Raw genomic sequence first — 12,103 nt, forward strand, 5'->3', positions numbered from 1 at the left:
TGTTCCCCAGCTAAAGAGCACTTTTTCTTCCCCCTTGACTCAACTTCACAGAGCGGCATCACATCCCCGTAGGTCAGGGAGGTTGGAGAGATACTGTGGCGGAACACTGGTGTCAGCAGATGATCTCACTTTCATTTCGTGCCATGAACTGTGCTTGAATGCTTATGTGCGAAATGCTGGTCAGTGCATAAGTGTGGCTTTTTTTGGGAGGGTAAACACAGCCATTCTAATTTACATGAGACCTGCCCAGTTTAAAATGTACTACAGAGTTGTAGCTCACCAATTAATAGTTAGCTATGCCTCCTACCCCTCGAGGGGCATAGGCCACCCACCAGTTAATAACCTTACTATGGTTTGGATTTTTTTTTTTTTTTTTTTTTAAATGAAGGTAATGCTTCAGGATGGGGACATATAATTAGCCTCATTAAGAATTAAAAAAAAAAAAAAAAAAAAAAATTGATCCATTGTTTAATGCAAATCCAGATGGGAAATGTTCAGGCATGAACTATATTCCTGAAACTTAAGGGGGGAAGAATGTATTTTTTTACACCTTTTCCAACCAGATCGTGCATCAGAGCTCAAGAGAAGGAATCAGTTCTCAGTGATATTCCTCTCATTTGAACAGACTCAGTGTTTGTCTCTTACTGTTACTTGTAGAAGCTTTTGGCGGATACAGCTCATGATACAATTTAGTAGTAAAAACAGATTGATAGATGAAATACATGAGAATAGTTTGGCAAGGCAAACTAAACTTGTGCAGCTGTGTTTTGTATCATATGGAGAGGTTTGATGAAGGGAGCCAGGACAGCAGGAGAAATTTATTATTATTATTATTATTATTATTATTATTATATAATTTTGACATCAGTCGTATTTAAAAGAGCATACATAGTTTCCCTCACTTAGCTCACCAGTAATCTGTGGTACAATTCCACAATTGTGTGCAAGTACTTAATTTTTACTTAAACAAGACTAAGAACAATTTTAATCCTGCATTTCCTCATTAGCAAAACAGTTTTTCCACGGTGAAAAAGCTAATTTCATAACCATCTGGAGTTTGCCAGTTCTTTAGTTCTTTAGGCTCTGTTTTAATTTGGCGGTTCTGTATTAGATTGTGTTTTGCTATTTTTTTTTTTCCTCTAATTAATAGTTTTTGATTTATTCAAGGAAATCTACTGATTATAACAGAGGACTAATGTGGTCTCACATATTTCATCTGCATTTTATAAACAGCCTAATGTGTGTAAAATGACTGCCCCACTTTTAGCCGGTCTTCCTGCCAGCCTCTGGAGTTTTATTTCTTCTCATTTGTTTCTTGTGGCTTTTTTGGACATTCTGAATTGCTTGTGTAATCTCATATATGACATTCTGTCTGTAATGCCAGTTCTTACCACATCCGCTTATATTTTTGTACGTTCTTCCTATATCATGTGGAAACTTTGGGAAAACCATACTGGGAATGGCACTGTATAAAAATTAACCGAATGCTTTGCTGGTCAATGCTAATCTGGAACCTTCTCCTCCTTTCGATATACTGACATACCCAAAACACACACACACACACACACATTTTCAGAACCGCCTGTCCCATACAGGGTCGCGGGGAACCGGAGCCTACCCGGTAACACAGGGCGTAAGGCCGGAGGGGCAGGGGACACACCCAGGACGGGACGCCAGTCCGTCGCAAGGCACCCCAAGCGGGACTCGAACCCCAGACCCACCGGAAAGCAGGACCATGGTCCAACCCACCGCACCACCGCATACCCAAAACAATTTATGTTATCCTTTGATCATCTGAATAGCATATAGATGTATATTTTATCTTTTTTTTTTTTTTTTTTTCTTTTTCTGGAAGTCTGCTTGTTTAATTTTGATGGTGTGGTAATAAGTCCTCTGAATAACACTTTAATAGGATGTTTATGCATGTATGATTGGCTTTGTTTTGTAGGGTATTATATTATCCATTATGCATTGTAGTGTTCATGAACATTCTTGCATTACATTAAGCAGAGGTTATGCATAAGATGTTATTACACTTGTTTTTGTGTTTACGACAACTTATGAATATTCATAGGAACCTAAAACTGGTGCCATGTCAGCAAAATCTAAAAATGCTGAATATAATTGTACCCTTTTTTTTCCAGTCCCTAAATAACCATATACGTTAAAATGATTGCCTCTAAGTCTAGCTGAAACATTGTCTACTCAGGCTATCGGTGTCATTATGAAAAATGCAGTAAACATATATTCCTGGTGTTATAACAAGTTCTTTATGGTTCACATGGGAAATGTGTCCATCTCTATTTCTCTGTTAGGAGCTACACGCTCTCGTCTTTTCCACATGTCTGGAGAGAAGTGCACGAGGTCCTTGAAGGAGGCCTCCTTAGATATGCGTGGTTACTCACCCAAGCTCAAACTGTTTGTTAAAATTTGGACTGTGGAACATCTACACGATGATTAGCAAGCAGCCTCATTTCCAGATATTTTGGGCATGTTTCTGTGCCCTTTTCTGGACTTTTCCATTTCCATAGCACACACTTGCATGGCACTGTTGTTGCATATAGATATGGTGCCACAAACAGCTGCATTAATTTTCAGAAATAAACAGCATATCAGCCTTACTGATTAAAAAAAAAAAAAGTTACACTTATACAGTTTGTGTGAAGTATGTGCCACCGTGGGCTGTCTTGCAGCACCGGGATGGTGCAAGAGGAGATGAGTTTGATTCCTGTTCAGTCTGTGTGGGGTTTGCATGTTCTCCCCCTGTCTGCATGGGTTTCCTCCGGATGCTCTGATTTCCTCCCACGCAGTCCAAAGGCATGCTGTTTAGGTTCACCCATGGTGTGTGAGTGACGGAGAGAGTGTGTTCCACTGATGTGGATGAGTGACCCATCATAAGTAGTGTATCTAGCAGTGTAAGTCACCTTGGTGAATAAGGTGTGTGGACTCATAACACCACATAGTTTGTTCGAAGTCGCTTTGGAGAAAAGCATCTGCTACATAAAAAAGAAAAAAAAAAGTAAATATAGTAATTTTTTTTTAATTTATCTGACACTTCTGAAAAACAACGTAGTGTTAGTACTGAGCTACTCAACGATTTACCCATTTATACAGGTGGGTAGTTTTTACTGCGGTAATCCACGATAAGTACTTTGATCAAGGGTACTGCAGCAGGAGCAGGGATTGGAATCGGAATACTTTGATTGCAATGCGATGGCTCTGGCTGTCACTCTACCTGCTGCCCTCACATATGATCATGAGAGCAAGCAAGAGGATGTTATGCAAAGTTTCGTATCGTTAATACTGCTATCCTTTCTGCAGGTGCCACATGCTTTTATCCTAACCCCACACCCCAAGCAACGTGTACTGTGCACATCCGCCTCGAGCCGATTAAAATCGATCCCTTTCGTCGTGTGCTTGACCTGCTTGTACTGGTTCCAGGACTAGAAGCCGGAAACATGTTCATCACCTGTGTTAGGGAGAGGCGTTGCAGACATTGACATAAGGGGGAGGGGGAAAAAAAATTCAGTTGTCTCCCATCCAATTACCAGTCTCATTGATTATGGACCTGTGTGCTTACATACGTTATGTAAAGTTACCAAAAAAGTTTCAAAGTATAGATCCAGAAGTTTTGAGTGGGATCCTAAACACAAATAAACTTTAGCCGCACATTACAAAGGGTATTGAAAAGCTCTACATCTTTACACAGAAAAAGTATTGAAAAGAAGTTATTTATAATTATATTCTCCAAAAGAGCAGCATTTAGGTGGCACATCTCTTTTTCGTAGCATTTAATATGTAACTATAAAGGCATAAAGAGGAAAGATGTCTAAGTTTAAGGTTTGGGAAGAATGGAATATCAATGTAATTCTGAGATTAATGGGTTCATGGGTTCAGGGGGTTTAAGAAGAGTGAGACTTTTTATTTCACGTCTATTGTGGTGCTGCATTTTTGTGTTATTAGGTGCAATTGTGCCTCTGTGTGGGAGCAATTGCTGGACTTTAGCGCTGCCCTCTCCACATCTCAGTGGGTCTGAGTGACATGTGCGGAACCTGCTTCACCCCATCGCATAATAAATCATTTGCTTAAAAAAAGTTGTTCAGTATTGATTTTTTTTTCCCCCCCTCTACAATAAATCCCCTTCCTATTGTGTACTAAGCATACGTTCAGCACTGCGTGAAAAATTTCCAGATATTAATATTGTTTATCAGGAGCACTCATGCCATGCAAATATGTGTATTTTTGTATCACTTTCATCTCCCCATTATTTTCTGAAAACTGGAGAAAACTGGTCTTCTTTGTGACTTAAGGGACATTTGTTATACGGTATGTTGTTTTGAGGTCTCTTGTCTGTATCGTGAGCTGTGTTCTCAATGTAACTGATATTATAGGATATAATTAGAATGACAAAATGGTCATGATCTCTCAACTTGAACATTATGACAGCTACCAAAAATTACCAGCTGACAGAGTGCAGTGAGCAGCAACATCGTACATTCGCAAGGAAGAATTAGATTTTGCACCTTTGCCTCAAAACAAGTAACAGCTTTTTATTATGTGTGCACCTTCAACTGGTGGAGTCCAGTTGGCCTTTTGCTGCTTGAATGGGCAGGAATGTGTTATCGATGTGCCCCTCTGTCAGTAGAAGGGCTTTGATAACTCTGCTGTATCCTATGACTTTCTTTCGTCCGAAATTGGATGCCATGCCATTTCACACCTGTTATTCCACAGAGGAGATGACGGCGGCTTACGAAATGACCTGGTAATTGACATAATTAGAAAGGCAGAATGAGACAAAGGCTGAGTGAAAGTGGCAGCATGAGGAGGAAATGAGTTCTGGTGCTTCATGCCATTAGCCAGCCTATGTAACACACCTCCAGTCTGTGGCTCATGATGTAAATATCTAAAAGCCAGACTTGCGCTGAGAGATCTCTGCTTCCAAGCTCTTCACTTGCAGTTTCTTGCTGAGCATGATGTGCATCATCTGAATGGATCGTGATTTTTGTTGCTGGAATCCTTTGAACTGCGCAGCTTTTCTTTGGCTACAGGACCATTCAGGCTTTTAAGCTGAACTTGATGTTCTCCTACTTCAGAACTGACTGCTATCTTTCCTGAAGTCTAAAGCCACAAGAAGCATAGCTGGCTAAAAAAAAAACACAGTTAAATATGAATACTAAATACATTTTTCTTCAGAGAAAATCAAGCTGCACTCTGTCCAGCAAAGTTTCTGCATTTTTTTTTTTTTTTTTTGGTCATGAAAGTCATCTGACTTCATTCTGACCTTCTTTGGATTTACTGAGGTCTGAAATATGGGAACATCATGCAGATTCATGGATTTGTATGCATATTCATATTCTTATGTTATTACACAAACAATGCAGAACAGTCATCGAACTCTACTCCTACAGGTGCAGTGGAAGGCATGCTGTCTATGTCTTTGCTTTTATAAAAATGAGTGAAAATGACCCATTTAACCCTAGAGTTTTTTTTTTTTTTTTTTTCCTGCTGCTTAGGAGTGCAAATTGGCTTTGAATATTAGCAGAGTCCTGAAGGCATCTCTACTATAAACAGCATCTGAAAACTTGGGCCATACAGCTGGTAGTGGAGCCAATGTAGTGACTTTCATAGCCATTATTTTGTGGTTCTTAGAATCTATCTTATTCACTGTCTACCTACACCTCATGGTGAGCCTTCAACCGGTGTTCCTTTTTTTCCTTTGTTGAGCACAATTGAGTATTTTTATTGTTGCTGTGACTAACACACCTGCAATTCAGACACTGACAATCTGATCTCGTTTGGATTCATCTGGCGTTCAACCTAATATGACTCATCTGTGCAGTTGCTTTTGTATTTTTGATCTAGATAAACAAAAATTCAAATGTTTTCGTTTTGTATTTGCAATTTTCTGTCCACCCCCGCTTTATATAAACAAGAACACAAACTACGGCTGTATAAGTCTTCAAAAGTATTTGGTGTAATTTCTAGTAGTGTGTGAATGTGTGAGTGAAAGAGGATGTGCGGTGGCCCTGTGATGGACTGGTGTTCTGTCCAGGGTGTACCCTGACTCACCTAGTGCTCTGGGCTTCTAGTGAAGGCGTTGGAACACCATCACACAGCACTGGCAGAGTGGTTATGAATGAATGAATGAATGAATGAATGAAGGAACGAACAAATGAAACACGTTTATTCTTGTAAATGAGTTGAACGTTTTCAATGCTTTTCTTTGCGATCTGCTTGATTATATTTACTGACAGCAACTTCTAGATGCCACAAAGAATTAATTCAAGGAGATATCAGCCACGTTGCGGTTTTCTCCATGGTAAAACACAATTCAGGGGGTCTTTCCTCAGCTGACTGTATATTTTCATGGCAGGCTCCCAAACGCTATCCATCTATGTAATCTCAGGAGATTTTGTAGATGTTTGTCTGAATTTATCTGGTTAATATCAAAGAAGGTGTTCACAGTCATATCTTAGAAAATCTTATGTTGAAAGAGAGAAGACTTATGGTCTCTTCTGTGTCAGTGGAGGGGAAAGGATGGGTGCTGACAGAATTACAGGACTACAGCATGTCATGGGAATGGTGGCAGAGGAAACAGTTGGGTTATCTGGTTAATGTAGTTGGGTTGATGATGGCACAGCTAAATTGAGCAGTTCAAGTATCTGGATAGCTGGGCATGGTAGCTGGGTAGAGCTGCTCATTAGTTGTGAACATCTCGCTGAGTCTGCTGAACGATCAAGTGTCCCTATAGGAGGAACAGGAAAGAGTAGGTAGACTAATCTTGTACCTTGAGCAGAAAGCAGTGGTTCACTGCGAATCTTATAAAAGAGGTACCTATTGCTGCATTAAAGCAACTAATGTGAGTCTCAGTCAACATGGTGCTGCCCACAGGTAATGGCTCTTTGTTTTAATAGCTCTTTCTGGCTCAGTGCACTCGGTGTTCATGCCTCTCCTAATAAATGATCTGTTTTATTGGTGCCACATCTATTAGCACAATTAAATCCCCAGGAATAAATTGTGCTTATCTCTGTAAGCTGTTTAAGCTTTTTAATGCAGGCATTAAATTATGGACAGCCATACCAATGCATTGATTTTTAATATGAGAAAAAAATATAGTTGTCCAAACATGATTTGTTTCAGTAATTACAAGATGGAATAGTAGCGTGTCACAGTTGCTAGGCAGTGGAATTTATGACAGCTTAAAGATAATACTGCTATTAAATAAATTGCGGAAGTGTACATTTACATTGCTCTCTAGCAATGCCTTAGAGTGGTAAAAATGGTTTTCATGTACTTTCTATATACTGCAATTATTACATAGTGGAAATTGTCCAGTGTTTATTTCTTGCTCTTTTTGAATATTTTTACTGTTGTTGTTGTTGTTGTTATTATTATGATAATTATTATTAAAAGCTGCTTTAATTAACCTTCATGGCTTTTTTTTTTCATCTCCCATCACCTTCCATGTTTGATTAAAAACTTTTAGAATATATAAGGACAAAAATGAAGTACTGTCTGTTATAACTGCAGCCATAGACATTGAACTGTTGGTGCTATAAACTATATGCTAAATGATGCGTATAATTTCTTAATACATAACTATAATAGAGTGTCTTCCGGTTTTATCTGTAGAAAACTCTGCCAAGTTATAACTGTAAACTTTGTTTTATACACATTGTATAAGCAATCGCAAAAATGACTTTGCATAGTCATTATGTTAAAGTAGGAAAACAGTGCCAGAAAAATGGACATACCATATCCATAACCTTGTCTATGGTGAATAATTATAATTCCATGTATTACCCACGACCTTCACGCTGCCTGTTGCCCACTTGGACTTGTTCTGATACCATGTCTCCCTCTGCAGCAACACAGGTGAGCCCATCAGAGCTGCAGGATGTCTTCCAGGAGACCTCTTCCAACATCTTCCAGATCAATGCCAACGGTGAGTTTCCGGGTGGGGGCTGGGTGGGGGTGCGGAGCGAACAGATGGGGGTTTCCGCAGGATTCGGAGGCTGTGAGCAGCAAAACTGGCAGCGCAAAATTACCTCTGGAGGGAATTTATTTTGAACATGCAGTGACCATCTAAACCCATCCAGAGGTGATTTACCGTTGCCTATTTTACCATACTAATTAAAACGCCCTGTCCAGAAAACCGAGCATCACCTCTGCAAATGAAGAAAAAAAAAAATCTTTGCGTGGAGCTCACCCCTCCCATTATAACCATGTACATTGTTCTTCTCTTCACTTCTTAACTTATGACTCGGAATTTGAATTCACGGTCTTCGCAGTCCCCCGAGATTCTTTGACCTCCATGATTCTTCTCTGCTGCAGTTGTTACCCTTGAGAAGAGCTTCCAGTCTTTGGGCACGTCCAGAGATACAGCAGAACTGAGGCAGACCTTGTAAGTCCGAGTCTTCTTGCTTATCACTGCTTTTGACCGCCTGTTTCCTGCTTGTTTTACCTTATCAGCACATTGTTTGGGACGCTGTACCCTGTTACATGGCCGTTGTGCTACTGATCCAGGAGGGGAGGCGGGTAGAGAGGAAGTCAAAGCTCAAAGCATTGCAAAGAATGGAAAGGCAGCAAGGCAGCTCCTCCACAGAATGTAGGGCAGTCCTTGTTTTTCTTACCTTTAAATAATGACACACACATGCCCCTGGTGCTACATACTTGGTTCACTTTGAGGTCTGTTCCAGCCCAAGTCCCTGCGAATCTCACCTTGCTTTGAAGTGGGGCATCACCCAACTCTCCCTGTTCAACCAACCACAGTCCAGCCGGGGCTCGAGAACCGCATCAAGTTGCTCGCCCACGCGTGTCCTCGCACGGCACGCACAAATACCGACTCGCACGCATGCGCAGACACTTGCGCGCAGATTGACACGCTCAAACTCTCTTCCCCTGGCGCACACGCATTTCTGATCGGAATTAATGGCGGAGAGCAGCCCCTTGTTGGATAGCTTCAATGACAAACGCAGCGATCGTGGGAGGGCTACGCCAACAGTCATCCGCAGCGAGTCATCCAGTGTTTAAGTGCCACTGCTGGATAGATTATTCCTCAGAGGGCTTGTTAATTACCTTGGTTAATTACAAACAGCTGTTGATGCAGACAAAGGTTGGAACTTCTAACATTAAAAAAGCTGCCTGACAGTTTTTGCAGGTCCATCTCTTTTTTGTTTCCCCCCTCCATTGCTATTGGTAACTATATCGTTATTTATGCAGGTGGTCGCCCATTTACAATGGTTCGACTTATGATTTTTTCAGCTTTACGATGCTGAGCTGGTGAAAGACATTCAGTACAAACCGTACTTTGAATTTTGATTTATTTTTTTTCCTGGGCAAGCAATATGCGGTGCACCACTGGGCAGTGGCCCACATCAGCCAATCTGTCACGCAGAGGTGTATTAGGTGTATTAAATGCATTTTCACACACACACAATGGCTACAACCGCTTGTCCCAAGTGGGGTCATGGCGAACCGGAGCCAAACCCAGCAACACAGGGTGCAAGGCTGGATGGGGAGGGGACGCACCCTGGACGGGACGCCAGTCCATTGCAGGGTACCCCAAGCAGGACATGAACCCCAAACCCACCACATGGCGGGCCCCAGCCAAGCCCGCTGTGCCACCACGCCCCCTAAATGCCTTTTTGACTCAAGATATTTTCAGTTTAAGATGGGTTTCGCTGAATGTAACCCCATCGTAAGTTGGGGACCACCTGTGTAAAAAATTTAGAAAGCATGTACCTAGATTACCACATTATCAGTCTTTCATGAGGATGCAACTGGTTGTACCAACTCTTACTATGATCTGTGAATGTGGATGGCACATTCTTATACGTTTAAAATATGTGACCTTGGTTTAGTCTCCAACAGCGCCTTGCTGTTATGTCTGATATTTATCCCCTTTTGTTGTAATTAGTGCAATTTCTTATTTCACTGTTGTAATTCTGTTGATTTAAATGCAAGTATAATTTTCACTACATTTCATTCATCATAAGTAATTAAATTGCGCATGAATGCATTGAGAATTATAAATGTGTTCCTGAAGGTAATATTTGTTAGTAATTCTTAAGGCGTTCTAGAGGTAAAGTAATGCAATGCAATACATTTATTATATGATAGGTAAACTAGCAGTAGGCCTTTGTTAGAATAAAAATAGCATTACTTGTGCAGTGTCACAAGCTAGTAATTATTATTTTCCATTTTGCAAGATGTGCCCTCTTCTGTGTTCAGACACTCATCCTGCACACCATGTTTTTTCTTACAGTGGTATAGGTGGTGTAATCCCAACCCTTCACTATTGGTGTGTGATTATACACTATAATGTATATAGATGTACAGTCACTGCTTTCTCCCTTACTGCAGCTGACCATAAAACTTGGAATAAATTTAAATCATTTTTTGAGATAAATTATCAAAATTTGAGATGATGTTAATCAGTACATAAATGCAAGGTTTTCAAGCCCCTGTAAAATCAACCTGAACCCTTAGAGGGATATTATGGTTGCCATTAAGTAATCTCTGAAGGCTCTGATGGCGCTTTAAGTGTAGAACATAGCAGCTTGATACATTTACATGTCAGATATTGGTCAGTTTTATAGCCTAACCTGTCTTTCTGAAGGTTATATTGGTCAGTTGAATTGTTCTCTTTTTGTTATTGGTCTACAGACCTCTTCATTCCTTCTGGAGTGGTGGCACAATGACACAGTGGGTACCGCTGGTGCCTCACAGCATCTTTGCTGTTCAATTTGAATCTAGCTCGGTCTGCCCCAACTTTGCATGTTTTCCCCATGCTCGTGTGGGTTTCCTCCCGCAGTCCGAAGACATCGCTTTCAGTTGAACTGGTAACTCTAAACTGATAACTCTTAGTCTTTGAATGTATGCGACTGCCCTGTAATACCTTAGCACCTAGAGACAGCATTTGTACAAGGAAGTATCAATAATAGGTAATGAATAGAATGGAAGATTTTAATGTAAAACTGTGTGAATCTTTACTCTTGAAAGTCCCTGACATGGCTCTTGGGAAAATAAGTTGCACATTTTGGTTGGACTGTAGAAATTGGATCTTACATCCTGTAATATACTTAGTTAAATAACAGTTGTCATTTGGAAAGTAACTTTTATAATATCGAAGAGACGTGTTTGTATCTACTGAACTGAAAATGTGTAATGAAATCGAATTTCCATCAAGATGGAGAACGTGTTCCCTAACCTTTCTGGGATATGGCGTCCCTCAGAATTCATCTGATGCCCCAGAACAAGCACTCAGTCTGGGTCTGTGTCCACATTCCGACTTGACATGTCCACCGTGCCTCTTGAGGACAAGGACCTGCCATGCTTAAGTGCTTATTTTCCGTCTGCTTTGTCTTGTTTTTTGGAGATGATATTGACTTTTTTGCTTTTAATGGCCAGCAATTACTGAATTCATAGCTGATGATAAAGGGCTCCATCTGAAATGATTGCATCTGTTTAAAATGCATTACGCCTACTATAACCGCTGGCATGTCATCAATTCAATCGGCTTCTTTTTTAAGCTTTCGAAAAGTACCCGGCTCAGTTTCCCCTCCCTTTTCATCAATATATCTGTACTGTTGCTTGGTTCAAATCTTTTTCAAAACTCTGGGGTGAAATCCAGCATCTGCGAGGGCCACGTGCCCTTCATGACCAGTTCCTCTAAATGGATGCTTGAACATTGAAGTCTTTTGGTCTTAAAATATTCTATTTAATGAAAATAAGATAATGGAAATTTTGTCCCATTTCAGCTAAATGGGTTCCACATTCTGGTGGGAAAAAGAGAAATAAATTAAATGGTAACTCAGAAACACAAAAAATAATTTTAATAGTTTAGAACAATTCCGCTCTGCCATCACTAAGGTTTTACAAGGCTCGTGGGGACGTGAGGGTTGTACAAGGCAAATGTGGCTCAGAAATTTTAGATCAGCAGTTTCTCATCTCTGTGGCCCCTTATGGTAGCTAGGTGTTTGTGGTGGCTCTGGCACAGTAACACGCACCAGAGTGCCATTAATGTCCTGCCTGGCTCTCCTCCTCTGCTTCTTTGGCTCTACCACTGCAGGCAACTCCGTGTCTTTTGTGGTCACTGTGA

General features: G+C 40.6%; 1 protein-coding gene across 3 annotated transcripts in view; it reads left to right on the forward strand.

Moving 5' to 3' along the window:
- Nucleotides 1–12,103, forward strand: part of tsnare1 (T-SNARE Domain Containing 1) — a 148,488-nt gene that overhangs the window by 37,178 nt on the left and 99,207 nt on the right. For all 3 annotated transcript variants that reach the window (XM_018756973.2, XM_018756974.2, XM_018756975.1), the window contains exons 3-4: nt 7,868–7,945; nt 8,335–8,404. In XM_018756973.2, the coding sequence (XP_018612489.1) occupies nt 7,868–7,945; nt 8,335–8,404 (148 nt within the window). The remainder of the gene's footprint in view (nt 1–7,867; nt 7,946–8,334; nt 8,405–12,103) is intronic.

The sequence above is a fragment of the Scleropages formosus genome, chromosome 8 (genome assembly GCF_900964775.1).
Source record: "Scleropages formosus chromosome 8, fSclFor1.1, whole genome shotgun sequence".
NCBI lineage: Eukaryota > Metazoa > Chordata > Actinopteri > Osteoglossiformes > Osteoglossidae > Scleropages > Scleropages formosus.